This window comes from Cynara cardunculus (genome assembly GCF_001531365.2).
Source record: "Cynara cardunculus var. scolymus isolate 2C chromosome LG 2, CcrdV1, whole genome shotgun sequence".
Classification (NCBI taxonomy): domain Eukaryota; kingdom Viridiplantae; phylum Streptophyta; class Magnoliopsida; order Asterales; family Asteraceae; genus Cynara; species Cynara cardunculus.
Genome location: NC_037529.1, coordinates 1,575,142 through 1,593,627, shown reverse-complemented (window position 1 = coordinate 1,593,627; position 18,486 = coordinate 1,575,142). Strand labels below are relative to the sequence as shown.

Genomic DNA, 18,486 nt, shown 5'->3' with positions numbered 1-18,486 from the left:
TTCATAAGATTAAACAATGAAATCGACAGATGAAGGTGGTTTGCACGGTTTACACAAATGAAGGCGGTTTTCATATGATCACTCATATATATATATATATATATATATATATATATATATATGTGATCTAAAGTCAAGCCGATGTATGACTTTTCTCAAAAGAGTCGTGACTCTGTTGGGTTTTGTGTATTTATCATGAATAATAAAAAAATTTATGTTTTATGTAAATCTTCAGCTTTTTTATCGTAAAAAACGAGAAACTAAAAACAAATATAAGAAGTTAAACAATTGGGAAGAATATGTGGGGCGACGTTTCCTGCTAACAGTAACCACTTAGTAAGTTAAAAAAATGTCCACTTACATTAGTGTCCTTAAAATCGAATTCTGTATAAAACCAGTTAAAATTATCAGTAATCAATTTTTTATCCAAATTATATTATATTAATAGAAGTAAGAATTCATAAGTGGTTGTTAAGCCGGACCATTTTAACTTCTAGCATGTGTTAAAATGTGACGTAACAATAAACAAATGAATAAAAGTGAGGGCACGAGGTATCCAAACAAGAGGATTATTAAGATTCTCTTGTGTCCCTATTTTGTATCTATTATGCATACACACATACATATATACATATATATATATATATATATATATATATATATATATATATATGTATCCATATATCTATTCTTCAACCTCAATACTTTTCTCATAATCCATGGAAACCACCATTTTTTCAACCCCGGCCACGATCAGAATAACGTCCTTTGTGCCGCCAACAGCTCGTTGGCCAAAGTGTAATCGTCTTACGGTTGTATCTGTATTAACACCGTCCACTTCTACTAACGGTTTGAAGACAGAGACTACAAGCAGTTATAATACAGTTACTATTCCAATAAAGACAGTCTATAACGACAATTGGTTTGATCATATTGCCATTAATCACCTCTCCAAAGCTGTCCAAGACTCTGCTGGTTTGTTCATTACTAGTTTTCTGTAATATCTTGAAATAATATTGTATCATGTTATCTTGTTTATATATTCTTATAAGACCCTGTAAGCCACTTTTATTTAATCACATGATCATTTTTTTTACATGGCTTAATTATGATTTAAATTTGTTGGAAAATTGGGTTACGTGTTGTCTCATGAAATAATAGGTGTCGGGTTTGAATTTCTAATTTTGTTGTGGGGTTAAAATGCAGAATTGAGAAACGAGGAGAGCGGGTATGAGAGCTTGGTGGTGGCGGCCAGAGCGGTTTTCCGGAGCTTTGACCCGATCAAACAACGCCAACTTGTCGTGAAGGCTCTTCAGACTGCAATTCCGTGGCCTGTCGCCTTTCTGGCAAGTCTTTTTTTTCCTTGTTCTTGTCGTTTTGATGCGTTTAGCCGAACGCCAAATGGCATCACGATTCTTTTTTTGAATTATTTAAGCACTAAAATAGTCGATTCTCATATCTCTTTTAAAATATAAATAAAAGATAAAAAATTTGCAAAAAAAATAAAAAAGTATATTTTTTATTCATATTTTAAATAACCTAATTTTCAGAATCTCAAATTTTGGAAGTTAATTATGTCTCTAATATAATTGAAAAAAAAGGTGAATTGCAATAAAAAATAACGTACTTTAATTTAATTTCTATTTTGGGCAACGTACTTTTAAAACTTTCATTTTTGGTATTTAAGATGTAAAGTTTTAAACATTTAAGTACTCAGGTAACTGATTGAAGCATTAACCGATTATCATGCTGATGTGGCGAGTGATGTGGTATCCAATTCAGTATTATTTGCTAACGTGATTAGTCGCATTGATTTTTTAATCTAAAATTAGTCTTCAACTGGTTACCTGTGTACTTAAATATTTAAAATTTTACATCTTAGATACCAAAATGGAGGTTTTAAAAGTACGTTATCCAAAATAAAAATCAAATTAAAGTACGTTATTTTTTTATGTAATTTTCTTTTTGAAAATTATTGAACTCTATTATTTGTGATGCTTTCCAAAAAAAATGAAAATTATTTGAAAAAACTGTATAAAACAACTTTTCAAATGAAAAATATTAATTTAAATTTAAATTTAATTTGTATTGTTGTACGAGTATCGAACAGATAAAAAATATGATGCCACCTTCCAAGTTCTCAAGGGAGTACTTTGCAACCTTCACCACTATCTTCTTCCCGTGGCTTGTTGGTCCTTGTGAGGTATCACTTTAAAGTTCTTATATTTGTTGTTGAAGTCTCACATCAGTTAGACTTGGACATAATTTTTTTTCTTTTATATATGTTGGAACCTGTATTTTTTATCTGATGATTCTTTTATAAAGTAATATGAAGAGATTTTGCTTATCTTAACACATGTCATTTACTGTGTTTTTGAATCAAAGGTAACAGAGTCTGAGTTTGAAGGGCATAAAGAGAAAAATGTTGTCCACGTAAAGAAATGCAGGTACATATACATAAGAAATAAGATTTATACTGTCATATTCTATCTATACTATATTATAAAGCATTTGACAAAAAACTCTTAAAATTCATTTTTATGCATGAAGTACTATTTATTGATGTATATTATTTAAAATTTAATATTACAAGTAAATTGTGGGTAAGTATAACTTATTAAAGCTTTATGTTTGAATTAGTGTAACTAACTTCAGATAAATATAATCAAATAGAGAATAAACATTTCATTTTAAATATAAAAAAACTAATATATTATTAGGATAATCATTGAGTTCTAACAAAATACTTAATTATGAACCTAGTGGTAAGGCTTGGGCATGACATAGTCATGAACCCGAGTTCAAGTCCTGGGAGGGGAGTGTTAGCGACATTTATGAGGGGCCATGTTTAGCCTCCAAAATTGTCGGGGATTAGTCGGGCTTTGGCGCGGACACCCTTACAAAAAAAATACTTAATTATTATCTTTATAAAAAATTATATTATTAAATAAAAATAAAAAAATGAATTAAAGAAATACATAAAAAATGAGAAATTTTAAATAGTTAGTCTGGTAACAATATCAATATTTTTAGTTTATTTTTTATGATATATTCATATTTATATTTTATTCAAAAATAAAAACATTATCGTTTTCTCAAAACCACATAAAATCATATTATAACATCGACTAAGACAAAAAAAAAAACAAAACACATAAAATCAAGATGTATCTGGTTGCATTGTGCGAGTACACTTCTAGGTTATTCTAACAACGATAACAATTGATTGAATTCAGGTTTCTAGAATCGACTAATTGTGCAGGAATGTGCACTAATCTCTGCAAGATGCCGTCACAAGAGTTCATCAAGAACTCTTTTGGCATCCCAATCAACATGGTTCCTAGTAAGTATACGGAATCAAATTAAAATCCATCACAAATACAGTATTATCAATCATAAATCAAAATAACAGTAAATTATACGGTGATCATTACAGATTTTGATGATATGAGCTGTGAGATGATCTTCGGACAGGAGCCTCCATCACCACAAGATGATCCGGCGTTTAAGCAACCATGCTACAAACTATGTAAATACCTCCCTAAACTTCTTTGGCTATTCTTTCTGTTATTACCCCTCAAGGGAAAAACCTCACTTGCTCACTACAAAACAAATCTGAACATACTACATTTCGGATTTGATTAACGTAACGGGGTTTTTGCAAAAAACAGTATTTTTGCCCTTTATAATAGAAAACATGTCTGCATACATCTTACCCTTCAGATCCTACTTTTAAGTAGAATATACTGACTAATTTTGGTTTAATTATGTTAAATTAACAAGTCTTTTTGATCCTGTAAGAAGCCAAAGTTCTAAAGTATTGGGTCTTTTTGTTAGATTGAGCTAGTTAGTTAGTTGTAATGTCACTTAGTTAGGTGGCGTTTGTTTTTTAACAGGTGTTGAAGTCTGATTTCACTTCTGATTTATAAGAGATGGTCCTGAAGTCTGAAATCTGGATCAGTAAGATTGTTTGTTTTTACGTCTGAAGTCTGAATCAGTCAAACTAGTGCAAAAATATAAAAGATAAATTGTTTATTTACAAAAGTATAAATGATGATATTTTTTTTTTGCTAACAAATCTCTTCCAGCCCCCAAAATATTAACCATGTGATAGAGGGCGGATTAGGATTAAGAGATATTAAGGGATACATTTACCACTTAAAATTTCAGAAGACATTTAAAGATTTTAAACTCTTATTTTAAAAATTAAACAAACACTCTTAATACCCAAACGTCTGAATGAATTAGATTTCAGAGATATTAAAAGATAATTTTGAAAAAAATAAACAAGTCTCATTTTATAGCTGTCTAAAGTGTATATATAGGGTGTCTTGGTTCAGTTGTGAAACAAAAGATTTCCCCGTTTTTCTGCTTCATATTTTTTTCATCTTTGTTTTCATTTCCTAATCACATGATGGACGGAAGGATTTATCATGTCTGTATAAGCCGTTGAGAGGTCGAAACAGTATTTTACCAATTGTCGGACCTACATGGAAACCGGGGTGTGCTCGCCTTGTTTTTAGTAACAACCTCCGGCCCTAGCCCCGGCCCTAGCCCCGGCCCGGTACCCGGCGGGTATAGAGATTAACATCTCGTCCCCAGTCAAACCCCATGAAAAATATCCGTTAGTTTGAGTCTACCAAGGATCCCCGGCTCCGACCCCAACCCCAGTTTGAGTCTACCGGAGATTTCCAGCCCGGCCCCAGGACCCGTTTTAGCGAGAAATCCCCGTCCCCATTCGAGTCGAGTGAGCCGGATTCTTTACCAGATCGGGACGGGGCAAATAAAATCACCATCTTTATTCACATATTGGTCTCTTTTTGTGTATAGGTGATGTGAAAAACAAGCATGATACAAGGTGCATTAGCTGAGGCCCAAGGACATGAAGCGGTGTAGAAAGTAAAGCAGTGAAAACAAAGGAATATTTTATTTCAATTTTAATTTTAATTCGACGAAATATTAATATTTTCTCTATGAAATTGTTATTTTTATATAAAAAATTTGGGTATTTTATGTTATTTAATCCATTATAGTTGTGTCTAGATTTTTTTTCTCATATATATATATATATATATAGAGAGAGAGAGAGAGAGAGATGGGTTTAAATGAAAACCGATTTTCAGTTGTGAATTGAGAGACAAAGGAGAGCGTGACATGTGTCTTACACCTTCATAAATTATTCATCATGAATAATGTATCATTCATGATGAATATGTGATCATGAATGTTGTATTATTCATCATGAATAGTTCATGAACATTCATCTTTGTTGTTCATATTGAATGTGGACGCTACAAACATGTGTCGCGTTCTTCTTTGTCGCCTGGTTCACAATCGAAAATGAGTTTACTATTGAACTTATATGTATCTGATTCAATGAATATTTCAATTGTTTTTTTATATAAAATGTTGATTATAATAAATGAACTCTGATAATATTACATAAATATTCAAATCATGATGAATAAACTCTCATCATTTTTATAAATTTCTCAAATAATTGGTTTATATGGTTTGTATTAATGGTAGAGTTTATAAAATATATATCATTTCTCTCTCTATCTATCTATCTATATATACATATGTACGTACGTACGTACATACATACACACATATATAGAGTAGTAATCAAATGCAAACCACCCAATTTGTGCAAACCGTGCAAACCGTCCTCATCCGTCGATTTCATTGTTTAATCTTATAAAAAAAATTATGAAATTGTTTAATCTTGTGAAATTGTCTCATATAATACTTTTTTTGATTAAGTTGTTTCATATATGGTTATGAAATTGTTTCATATAATACTTAATGAAACTGTTTCATGTATTTCTCTAAAATTAAAATAATAAAAATGATAATATCCATGATTAACACCCTCCCCAATAAAAATGATTAATCAACCTCTTATAATTACAAAAAAAAAATGAGCAAAATGAAAAATTATTAGTTTGCAAAGTAAACCTCCTTTACATACATACATACATACATACATACATACATACATACATACATACATACATAATTGCTTTTGACGTTTAACTCAGTTGACAAATGGATGATGCAATTTTGACCAAATACAAAACAAGTTATGGGTTCCATCTGAGACTCTTCATTAGCCTAATCTGTTGAGTGAGCAAGAAAATACACTTTTACATTTATTTTCTTAAAAATGGATTCTATGTGGGGCCGGTTGTAATCAAAGTTTTTGTGCAAATATAATTGTACAAGTACACGTGATTAATTCAAAATTATTTAACCAACATTTTTGTAACACCTTAATTTTTAACCTAAAAAGTAATAGATGGTTCAAGGTAGGGGCTAAAGGTGTAAAAAATGAAAGAAAAAAAGTCCAGGGATGTGATAGTCATTAATCCAAAGATGCGAGCTCAAGAGGAAAATATCTTATTGGGTGTAAGTGTGTTATGTGTAGACGTATATTTCCTGAGTTACAATAAAAATGAGGAGTCGTTTACCAAAAATTTACTCGATAAGTGTTTATCTGTAAAATTTAACATTATTACTTACTTATTGAGTAAGATTTTAATCCACTAAAACGGCACCGTATGCAATAATTTACCTGATAAATTCTTACCGTGGTAAGAGTCGTCGCCTTCACTTACCACGTAAGACTCTTGTTCCTAGTCTCGCTCTTACCAGGTAAGATTATTGGTTTTTGTCATATTATTTCGATAAGGTAATTTGACTTGGTAAGCGCTTACCCGGGTAAGCGTTTGGTAAACGGTCCCTAAGTTTCTTCCGTTAGCGTTGGTTTCTTCGGTCTTTTCTCCCCTTTCAGACACGGATCTGATTGTCATTTTTTCTATTTTCTTAGTTTTAGCTTTTAGTTTCAAATTTATTATGTTTTAAAAGTTTTTTTAATAAAATACTCGAATACAGGACCTCATATACAAAAAAACAGAAAATTAACCAAGAGATCAGATCAATGGTGATTTTAAGAAAAATATATACAGTGTCTTCAGTTATAGTCAAATGATTTCGCGACTTGAAAAAAATTCTCGATCAGTCTCTTCCAAACTTGCTCGTTATATTTATAAGTTGCTATGAAGAAGATCATGGTACAATTTTATTAGAACAATATTGCATCAGATTTACAAATTTCAACTTCACGTAAAGCGTTATCGGAAATTACTTCCTTCCTTTACTGAAAACTCATCAAACCCATGAGCGGAATTACGCTTTGAATTCTCGAATTTCTCCCCATCCCCCCACAACGCATACGCACTCTCCCCGTGCACCTCCTCATCCCCGATCTCCAACTCTTCGTCACTTAACCTAAGAGGGATCACAACCCTAATCGCGATACAAATCAAGCTAGTTACGACAACGTTCCAGACCACCACGAACAGTATTCCAAGCATCTGAATGCCAATTTGACGGAGTCCAGCCCTCGGGAGTCCCATCTTTAAGCCGTAAATGAGCCCTATGTAATGTTGCCACCCATCGGTTACGTCGTAGAAAATACGGTTTAGCCGTGGCTCGGCAAACAAACCGGTTAGAAAACCACCTAGCGACCCCGCCACTGCATGGGTGTGGAACACTGCCATCGTGTCGTCGATTTCTTTCAATAATGACACTTTCTTGTGTACCACCATCATGGTGAACCATGGTATGCTACCAGATAACAATCCCATTATAATTGCTGCCCAGCCTTGCACAACCCCTGTTCAATAAACGATTTTATAAGACAATCAAAACACTTGAGTTTGTTTATTAGCAGCTTAATGAGCTTAGGACAATGACTGTTTTGTAGTAGCTTAATGGTATATAAAATAGCTTATCCGGTAAGCTTCGGGGGGAGCTTCATTCAGAAAACCAAGTTTTTTTTCTTCCAAAACTTGTCCCTCCCAATTAGAAAACACATTATTTTCATCTATGTAAAAAATCCCCCCCAAACAAAAATCTTCTCAGACAGATTAATCTACATAGGCATCTTTATCCATATATGACTTAATGAAAAACTAACCAAATAGCCCATAAGTCTATACGAGTATATAACCAAACAATTGTACCTCTTATATAAAAATGTTACAATATGACACTTTATTTGAAAATTGTCGTGAAAAGTTGTTATATAAAGCAGTCTAATAGAACATTTAAACATATTTGGCATTCTATAAAGCCAATTTGATTGTATTTGTATCAGTATTTTCGTTATTTAAATTGGGTAAGTGTTACCTGCGGCCGGGGTGATGCATACGAGGCCGGTGATCATTCCTTGAGTGGCACCAATAACTGATGGCTTTTCAAAGAACAAGATATCGAGCATGAGCCATGTTAGGAGGCTCGTGGCCGCACACAGGTGTGTGTTAAGGACCGCTAGTGATGCATCCCGACTTGCCATATAAGGATCGCCCCCGTTGAACCCGGTCCAACCCATCCATAGTAGTCCTGCCCCTAAAAGCATCAACAGTATGTTGTTCGGAGGAAACCTCTCACGATCCTTACTTTCCCTCGGTCCGACCTATGATCACCACATCGAGCAAAACGTTTTTCGGCAAATTTCATTATGCGACAAAAAAAGATATTTAATATTACAACAAAATCGGCTTTATATGCCGTAAAAGATGTCTAAATGTTTTAATTCCTCCTTTATAAGACTTACGAGCTGTTTGACAGTTGCTGAATGGTCTGGTGCAGAATGATTAAGAGACTTTAATGATATATTGCAAAATAAAATATAATTGTATGGTAATTGTTTACAATGAAATTAAGGCGCTGAACGGTTAAGGGAGGCCCATGATACAAAATCATTCAGAGAGTTTTAGAACCATTAAAAGACAAACCTTTTTTTTGCCAAACAAGATTCACCTCTTAAGAGTCTTAACGATTCAGATGTTGCCTCTTACTGGAACCATTAAGAGGTAAATTAACAACCTTTTAAGATCAAATAATTGTGTGACCTATATAAATGTTTTACAATAGCATGTTATGACGTATTTTGGCGTCTTAACAATTTTTTTGGAACACTATTGAAATAAAATGTCATGTTAGTTTTTTTACATTACACTTATTTTTATAAGACATTTTTTCTAGTAATATCACATAAAAAGATTAATTATATGTTTTATTTAAAAAATGTTTTAAAAAACTTGTTAAGATGTCCAAAAACGTTCTATAAACTTATTGTAACACATATATGTATATATAATCCAGTAGAGGAGAAATCAAATACAAACCATGGAAATGCTACAAAACGTACAAACCAATCAATTAAAATGGTTAATGGAATGATGAACGTTCATTTATTATGATTCGAATATTTATGAAAAATGATTAGAGTTAATTAATTATGATCAACGGTTTATATTAGGAAACAATCGATATATTTATGAAACCAGATATTTGTTAGACCAGATGGAACGTTGAGATTGATTTGTATGGTTTGTAACATTTCCATAATTTGTATTTAATTTATTATCAAACCCACTATATCTCAATCAACAATAACGATAGATAAAATTACCCAATAAGCCGCGGTGATACCAGCAATTCCAGAAGATAGATGAATAACGTAACCACCAGAATAGTCGATGATCCCTTTCTTGGCCAACCAACCGGTCGGACACCATATGCTATACGCGCCAACGGTATACGAGCACGTGAGCCAAACTGGAACAAACACCATCCACGCGTAGAAATTCATCCTCCCCAACAAAGCACCGGCTATCAAGATCAACGTGATTGCGGCAAAAACAAACTGAAAAAACACCATCGTCGCGTTCGGCAATTTTCCAGTAAACGCTTTTTCGACTAGGTAACTAGCACGTAGTGATGCGAAACCGGGTCTTCCTAGAATGGGTAGAAATGGGTCCGAACCAAATGACATCTGGTATCCCCAACCAACCCAACACACCAGTACTGCAGCAAAGGCGAAAAGTGCCATGAAACACGAGTTTATGGCCCATTTCTTCTTAACAATGCTACCGTACAATATGACTAATCCCGGGACGCTTTGTAGACCGACCATCGTGGCCGCGGTCATTTGCCAAGCGTTGTCACCTTTGTTCAACCACTCGGGGCTCGCTTCATTTGGAAGGAGGTTTGATGGAAGCTCGAATGACATAATATTCTTTGAATATACACTTGTTTTCGGATTCTGAAAAATGGCTAGTAGGTCAATATATAAGACGATTCGGTATAAAAACATGTGAATTTACCAAAATGCCCCTACGTGGTATGTGTTTTTGATGTCGACATGGGGGTAAAATGGGGAATTTGAATAGCTAAGAAAGGCGATAAGAGATGTATATATGTATGGGGATGAGTTGTTCACTTGTTTGCATTTGTTGAGAACGGAGAGCCCAAGGAGAATAGACGGATTTTTATATACAGTTTAATTTAATAATATAAATTAGAGTAAATTGGTTTTAGTCCCTGTGGTTTGTTAACATTTTCAATTTTCATCCTTATGGTTTGCAATTTATTGTTATTTTCATCTTTGGATTAATTTTTGTCTTTAAGTACAAGGGACCAAAACAGTACAAAGTTGTAAATCACAAGAACCGAAACAACAATATATTGTAAATTATAAGAACGAAAATAGCAATGAATTACAAACCATAGAGACGAAAACCACAATTTTTAAACCATATGACAAAATTGCAACTTTTAATAAACCACAGGGACAAAATCGTAATTTACTTTATAAATTTAACTAAAATATTTAATTGTTGATTAAGTATATAAAAATATTATTTTTACAAAAATAAGATAATATTATTTATATTAAGTTAGTTCATGTGGTTTGTTAAACATTTGAGATTTTTTCATTCCTATGATTTAGAAATTGCAGTGTTTATCCTTACAGTTTGTAACAGTCCGGTGGTCCATGTGGTTTACAATTTTTTTTACTGTTTTAGTCTCTTGTACTTTAAAGTTAGAAATTAGTCCAAAAACGAAAATAGCAATAAACTACAAGCCATAGAAACGAAAATCATAACTTCTAAACCACAAGGAGACAAATCGAAATTATTAACAAACCACGAGCACAAAAACCGTAATTTACTCATCCAATTGGACGCGCCTCATTGAACACGTTCGACAAGTTCACGAGCCCGACCCGACCCGACCCCACCCAAAAGCTTGTATCGAACCCACAACAATTTTGCACAAAATTGTAAAGCTTAATGGTCAAATACTTCAAAGAGAAAACAGAGTGCTTGAATTCTAAGAGACATTCACAAACCACAGTTTTGAAGTTAAAATTGAAAACCAGAAAATCATGAGGATACAAACCAGAAAGCAACTAGCCATCTCTCAGATTGGTTGACCTTTTGGGACAATTTGGTCCTTGAGCCACATGTAAACAGGGACCAGCACATAGTAGACTCCAGCCATGGCTCCCAGAAGAAAGCGGGCCAGAAACACGAATGGGTTCACGGGCTTCTCGATGTCCTCTACTTTGGGGCCGAGCTGCAACAGACGATAATAATAAATAAACACAAAATGAAAAAGTCTCGTTTGGTAAGCCATAAACTAGCTTACAAGCTAGCTTTTTGAAGAAAATCGCTTTGAATAGCTTTTCAATGAACTCCAGGAGTTCTTTTTCACTTTTTTCCGATTATGCCCTTTACGTGTTAGAATTACGTAATTTTTCAACTTGTCCTTTTAGGTCATTTTACATTGTCATCTAACTTATCAAATAGTTTTTACTAGTCATGACTAGTTTATCAGTCAACAACTAGCTCAACAACCAACCGCAACTTCAGATAGCTTTTCAAAGACCTTTCCACATTTTCCCCACTTTTTTCCAATTATGCCCAACCTATACAATAAAATTGAGTAATTTTTCAACATATCCTTTTAGGTCTTACAACTAGGTTATCGGTCAACAACTAGCTTAACAACCAACCACTACTTCATATAGCTTTTCAATAAGCTCTAGGACTTCTATCTTTTTCCACTTTTTTCCAATTATGCCCCTTATACGTTAAAATCAAGTCATTTTTCAATATATTCTTTTAGGTCATTTTATAACTAGTTTTCACCAAACATGACTATTAGAAGTTAGACATACTCAAGCATTTGGTAGGCAAACAGGACCGGTCGGGTGAGAGTGAGGTAAGCTCGTGAAAGAATGCTCAAAGGTTTGCATGGTAGTTTAGTAATTTACCAATCCTGTTCCATCTCCTTATTTTTGTTCTATCTATTTTGGTGGGACGGCAAAAATTGCATTTTTGTCCTACTCGAATCTAATATCACGCAAAACATGGAGCAACGAGTTTTTGCATTGTCCTATCCCGCATATCAAACGCACAGAAGACCTTTTACAGATGGCTAATGAGTAAGAAGACATTACCTCCAACGGTGAATCCCCTGATGCGGGTTTGACTCCAGTAACAGAGCACCCCATGATCAAACCATGGCGACGCACCCCACGATACCATTTTGGGCCGATCCTCTTGATTTTGACATCTTTGAATCCAGCTTTTTCGAACCACTCGATGTACTCTTCCTCTTTTGGAAAGAGCATCCACATGTCTGCAAAGAAACGAGATAACCAATACGTGGGATAGACAGGGCCAATTAGACATGCCTTTCCTCCTATCTTTAGAACCCTGTATGCTTCTTTGATGCCTCGTTGTGGGTCCGGCCAGTACTCGATGCTGCAAGAAAAAGAACCACACAGCCCGAACCCGTAAGATTGTTAGAGAAGTTCCGATCTCTAAGAACACAAAAACGTTTTAAATTTCGTGTCTGAAACTTAAAAAGCATGGTGCTTCAAGTTTGACTACTGTTCCGAGAATAAGGTTCTATTAGTGTGCTAGACGCAGGTTCAAATGAGAAGTGCAACTATTGTGAAAACCTGGGAACCAACTATTCATGTTTTATCCATGATGAATGTTGTGATAGATATCATGATGATAATTATTCATACCGAAAATGCATGATATTCATACTGAATATTCATGATTATTCATTATGTTCTCAAAAATTTTATGGTTCTCATTTGAACTTCCCCTTGGTGATAAAAAAGCCTCACCCTATTGATGTTCCATAAAAATAATAATTCAAATTGACAGAGGATCGCCACCCAGACCATTATTTCTGTAAAAATGCATAGAAAGGCCAAAAATACTTCGCCAGAAATGAATGACTTAGGGGCCGTTTACCAAACGCTTACCGGCATAATTCAACATTATAACTTACTTATCAAGTAGGACTTTAGTCCAACAAAACGATATCTATGGAACAACTTACCAGGTAAGCACTAACCGTGGTAAGAGTCGTCTTCCGCACTTACCGGGTAAGACCTTCGGTCCTTGCCTTTGTTCTTACCGCTAAGATTTTTGGTCCTTGCCATATGCATCCGGTAAGGTAATGTGATTTAGTAAACATTTACCTAGGTAAACATTTGGTAAACATCCCCTCAGACAAATACTATCAAGTGTAATGGTTTTTTTTTTTTTGTGTGTGTGTGTGTATATATATATATAGAGAGAGAGAGAGAGAGAGAGAATGAGGTTCAGGGGAAAACCCCCATAATTTGTAAGTAATTTGTCTGCACATGTGCATTTGCATACCGTACAAATGAATGGTTGCTAGGGTGTTCCTCGGTTTTTCATATTATTATTTTTGCAGTTTTCCCTTAACCTGACCCTATATATATACAATCTGTCCAAAATCGCTCATTCTTAGGAACCTGTCTTTTTGTTGCATTTTTACAAGAATAATGGTTAGTTTACAACAAAGTACAATATGATGACTCCATCTAAAAGAGGTATCATCAACAAATGCAGACAAGGAAAAACACAAGATGAAGTTCGAGTGCGTGTGTACATATTATATATATATATATATATATATACCTTCCGGCAGATACATATCTATCGGCATAGTCGGTTTTGAATGGAAGATCCTCAGCATCTCCTTCAATGATCTTGCATTCCTTCAACGGCTCCTTTTGCTTCGCTTTCGCAAGCTGGTGGGGTGATTGATCCAAAATGGTAACATTCTTAGCATCAACATTTTTCACAATACCCAAAGTTGTGAACCCTGTACCTCCACCAACATCCACCACAATCATATTCCGGCTATGGAGATCAGCCGGTTCTAATGCTTCGTCTCTCATATCTTCGGTCCAATGACCAGGGTTTATCACATGATCATACACAATTGACAAAAACCTATAGAACCAAAATGCCTCTTTTTTGTGTTGGATGAATCTAGGCTGTGAAGCTGGCCTTGGAACAGAAACACTGCATTTGGGTAAAACTAGGGTTCTACTTCTCAAATTGGAATTCCCAAAAACCAAATTGATTTTGGGAAGACTCTTTCTTCCATGTAATTCTGACCCATTAAACCCTAATCCATTTGGGGCTATTCTTCCTCTTACAATTGCAAGATTTTCAGCTCCATACAGCATTGAAGAAGCCATTATTGTCCAATAAGCAATAAACCAGATGCAGAAAACTCGCAATCCTTAGTTTGAACTTATCAATTCAAGAGTTCAGCAAAACCCTAGATGTGAAAACTTGTAAACTTGAGTTCATATTCACAAATTAAGATTTTAACAATAACTCAGACCGAAAAAAGTAGTGAATTTGAGTTTACATCCACAAATTTCAAAAATTAAGCAATGTCGATTTAAAAAACTAAATCTCGAACCTGATATTGTAAGGATTCAGTTCAAAATTATTGCATGCAAAATTTGGAGGATGTTAGGGTTCGTGAGAAAATGAAGAAACAGAGCTTACCAATTGACTCAAATCACAATTGATGATGAACGATCGGAAGCAAATTGATAAGTTGATAAGCACATTGATGAATCAAATCACAAATTTGTGGCGAAGAAAGTGTGACGTTGGGATGGTAGGTGTTGGAGAGACCACACACCACAGGTACACACTACACAGCCGTAGAACTGTTATCGAGGCTATGGCTAGATTACAAATATCATGTGGTTGATGATATTTTTCGCAAAAATATACGAAATGTGTAAATTTTGGATTTAGTCCCTCACATTTTTTATTTATGACAAAACAAGTCCATGTTCTTTATATATTTTGTATGTATTAAAATCGTTTGGTTTTCAGTTCTTTCACTAATGACCGTTATCTATTTTCGTTAACTACAATAAAATTAGGGATTAGGGGTCGTTTACCAAACGATTACCTCGTAAGTGTTTACCAAGTAACATTACCTCACCGCATGAATATGGCAAAGACCAAGAATCTTACTCAGTAAGAACGAGAGAATGACCAAGAGTCTTACCCGGTAAGTGAGGGCCACGACTCTTACCAAGCGCTTACCGGATAAATCGTTGCATACGATGTCGTTTTGGTAGACTAAAATCTTACCCGGTAAGTAAATAATAGTGTTAAATTTTACCGATAAGCACTTACCAAGTAAGGGGCCGTTTACCTAAATGTTTATCCGGTAAATGTTTACCGATAGGATTCAGCATTATACTTTATTTTGATACGTAAGATTTTAATACATCAAGACATATTGAATGCAACAAGTTAATAGGTAAAAGTCGTCATCCTTACTTACCGGGTAAGACTCTTTATCATTTTCATTGCTCTTACCAGGTAAGATTCTTGACCTTTCTCATATTCATCCGATAAAGAAATTTATCCGGTAAGCACTTACCAAGTAAGTATTTAATAGACGGCCCCTTACCCATTTTTAATATATATTTAAATATTATAACCCTACCTCCCCCTCCCCCCCAATTTGCGGCTCTAATCGGCATCCCCATTTCCGGCATCGTGAACCCTGCCCCCTCAACGACTTAACCTGTAACCATCCCACCCCATCGTTAGCCACCCACCTACAACTCCAATCAATAAACACCCAAACCTTGAAATCGTACTTCTCATAATCGATCTTCAGCATTTTGCACTTTAGGTTCAACTCCAGATTGTTACTCGTAATCGATTTTTAGATTACAAACACCCAAAACCTGAAAATCTTTATTACCCCCTTTTCTTCTTTGTGCACCTCCAACAAGTATTTCCGTTTTAGCTGTACAATAATATGTCTTCCATTCTTGTAATAGGTTCAATATGAAAGGTGAGTTTCTAGAAGTAACGTGTTGCAATGTAATGGGTTTGCATAATCTATAACGACAAAATGGTAAAATGGTTTCCACTGTGCATCAATTCAAGTTCTTTTGTCTTTATCAATATACCTTCAATAATCTCGACAACTAACTGTTTGTCGTTCAAAAGTCATTGTCCTTTCAAACTTCCTTTTGCAACTTGATTCGCCAAAGCATCAATCAAAGTAGATTTTCTTGATACACTCGCACCAAGCATCGCCAGTATCTCGTCATCCTTCGCTTGACCGAAGAATTATGTTACATGTCCTAATTCACAAATTTTGAATCGATTTTCCAACGATACAAAATCAATTTGCGAATTTCCGATTTCAGTTTCGTTTGATTTCATGGGATGAAATAGATTAGATATGAAAATTACTAAATTTATAAATTTCTTAATTTATCTATTGATTTGTGGTTAATATTGGTTATCACAGTTACCATAAACAACTCAGTTCTCCTTTGAATAGGCCCCTATATATATATATGAACACTAATGTTTGGATTTCATGAGGTGAAATAACATATTCATGAAAATTGTATTCAGTTTCATGAGGTGAAATAACATGGTGAGTATGTGTTTCACCTAGTGAATATGTGTGTTTCATATGGTGAATAAATTTTTATGTTTCATCTAGCGAATCTTGTTACTTAAATAAAGATTATGCCTTTTTTTTTTTAAATATAACAACTTTCAATTAAAACCATAGGATCAAAACCAAATTAAAGCTTAGATCGGTTCTCTGGTTCTCAAAATTTTTGTGGTTCCCATTCGATTTAGCCTCTATATACACATTACACACTAAAAACTATATATGATTTAATTAAGGGTAAATTGCATGAAAAACAACGTACTTTAATTTGATTCATATTTTGACTAACGTATTTTCAAAATTTTCATTTTGGTACCTAAGATGTAAAGTTTTAAATATTTAAGTACTCGGGTAACCGGTTGAAGCATTAACCGGTTTACCATGCTGATGTGGCGAGTGATGTGGTATCAAACTCAATATTATTTGTTATTCACCCTAATTTCATCTCATCACTCGTTACATCAACATGGTAACCGGTTAAATGCTTCAACCGGTTACCYGAGTACTTAAATGTTTAAAATTTAACATCTTATGTATCAAAATGGAAGTTTTGAAAGTATATGAATCAAGTTAAAGTACATTATTTTTTTCATGCAATTTGCTCTTTACTTAATTGATACTTGTGTGTTGTTTGATATGAGAACTGAAGAAAAATATACTGATAAATAGTCATTATGTCTGACCGTTTTGGAGTGAGATTTTTTTTAAATCTTCTATTTCTTTATTTTATAGTTTTTTTAAGTATATAATATTTATATACGACAAATGCAACAAATAAATTTACACACCCTCCTCACTTTTAATGAGGTTTGAACCTCTGACCTTCTAGGAGGCCAAAGACTACAATACCGTTAAATACCCTTTGGTTTCAGTTTATAGTTCTTGTTATAAATGTTCTTAATTTTCCGTTGAACACTTGCTGTGAATACGGAATTACGACCGATAAAAAAAAACCTTCTATATATATACGATATGTGACGAGTCAAAAAATYGAACCAAACACCAAATGTGAGAGACAGTTAAATATGAACAACAAAATATACTTTTAACCTAAGTTTCACATTTTTAAATGTACACAAAAGTTAAATTTATGGACTATTTACCAAATGCTTACCGGATAAGCGTTTATCTGCAATAGTGACCTCTCTCACTTACTTTATTGTGTAACATTTTAAGCTATCARAATTGATTGTGAGTAAGCATATTTTACCCGGTAAGCGCTTATCAGGTAAGATTAACGATTATTTATATGTCTTTTACCGAATAAGATTTTTGGTTTTTTACCATGCTACCCACTAAAGCAAGTGACAATGACACTGAGCAAGCACTTATCCGATAAACATTTAGTAAACAATCCCTTAATGTATAACATATCCAGCACCAAATTATAACAACGAAGTATCTGAATACTAACAAACAGAGGAATTAATGTAAGACTTTTGTTTTCCATAAAACAGTAAATCCATCAGATTGTGAATCTATTGATCTAAAGCAATATGATTAAACACTAACCTTGACCAGAAGATGTAGMTGCTGTGTTCTGATTTTGTTCCATGTTCTTCTGCAGATACACACTGGAGTACTCCTCTGGATGGGACAGATACAGAGTCCTTTTTGTGTTCTTGCGGGAGAATGAAACACCAGGATTGACTTCTGTATTTTAATCTCAAAATGGCGCCACAAGGGATGTAACGGTTCCTTCCATCAAGGAACAKGTATTAACTGTCAATCCTTAACTGCATCCCATAACTACCTATTTATACCATATATTAAATAGAGTTAATGAACATAAATACAAATACGTATGTTAGCTTGATGCTGAAAACA

General features: G+C 34.0%; 3 protein-coding genes across 4 annotated transcripts; 1 reads left to right on the top strand and 2 right to left on the bottom strand.

Moving 5' to 3' along the window:
• Window positions 1-719: 719 nt before the first annotated feature.
• On the top strand, window positions 720-4,871 carry LOC112504521 (beta-carotene isomerase D27, chloroplastic-like). Its single transcript, XM_025108462.1, has 7 exons — window positions 720-975; window positions 1,207-1,346; window positions 2,111-2,203; window positions 2,386-2,447; window positions 3,237-3,343; window positions 3,437-3,529; window positions 4,831-4,871. Exons 1-7 carry the CDS (start codon window positions 720-722, stop codon window positions 4,869-4,871), a joined length of 792 nt encoding a protein of 263 aa, XP_024964230.1.
• Window positions 4,872-7,136: 2,265 nt separating this feature from the next.
• LOC112508128 (ammonium transporter 3 member 1-like) lies at window positions 7,137-10,084 on the bottom strand. Its single transcript, XM_025112911.1, has 3 exons — window positions 9,485-10,084; window positions 8,197-8,482; window positions 7,137-7,681 (listed from the first exon to the last, which is right to left on the bottom strand). Exons 1-3 carry the CDS (start codon window positions 10,082-10,084, stop codon window positions 7,137-7,139), a joined length of 1,431 nt encoding a protein of 476 aa, XP_024968679.1.
• A 1,039-nt stretch (window positions 10,085-11,123) lies between these two features.
• LOC112506818 (2-methyl-6-phytyl-1,4-hydroquinone methyltransferase, chloroplastic-like) lies at window positions 11,124-14,918 on the bottom strand. Of its 2 annotated transcripts, none has more exons than XM_025111101.1 (4): window positions 14,718-14,918; window positions 13,830-14,481; window positions 12,320-12,626; window positions 11,124-11,433 (listed from the first exon to the last, which is right to left on the bottom strand). In XM_025111101.1, the coding sequence occupies exons 2-4, from the start codon at window positions 14,396-14,398 to the stop codon at window positions 11,278-11,280; spliced, it is 1,032 nt and encodes a 343-aa protein (XP_024966869.1). In that variant the 5' UTR covers window positions 14,399-14,481; window positions 14,718-14,918; the 3' UTR covers window positions 11,124-11,277. The 2 variants fall into 2 exon arrangements, with proteins under 2 accessions (XP_024966869.1, XP_024966868.1); XM_025111100.1 differs by having other exon boundaries at window positions 13,830-14,503; window positions 14,718-14,884.
• Between the last annotated feature and the right edge of the window lie 3,568 nt (window positions 14,919-18,486).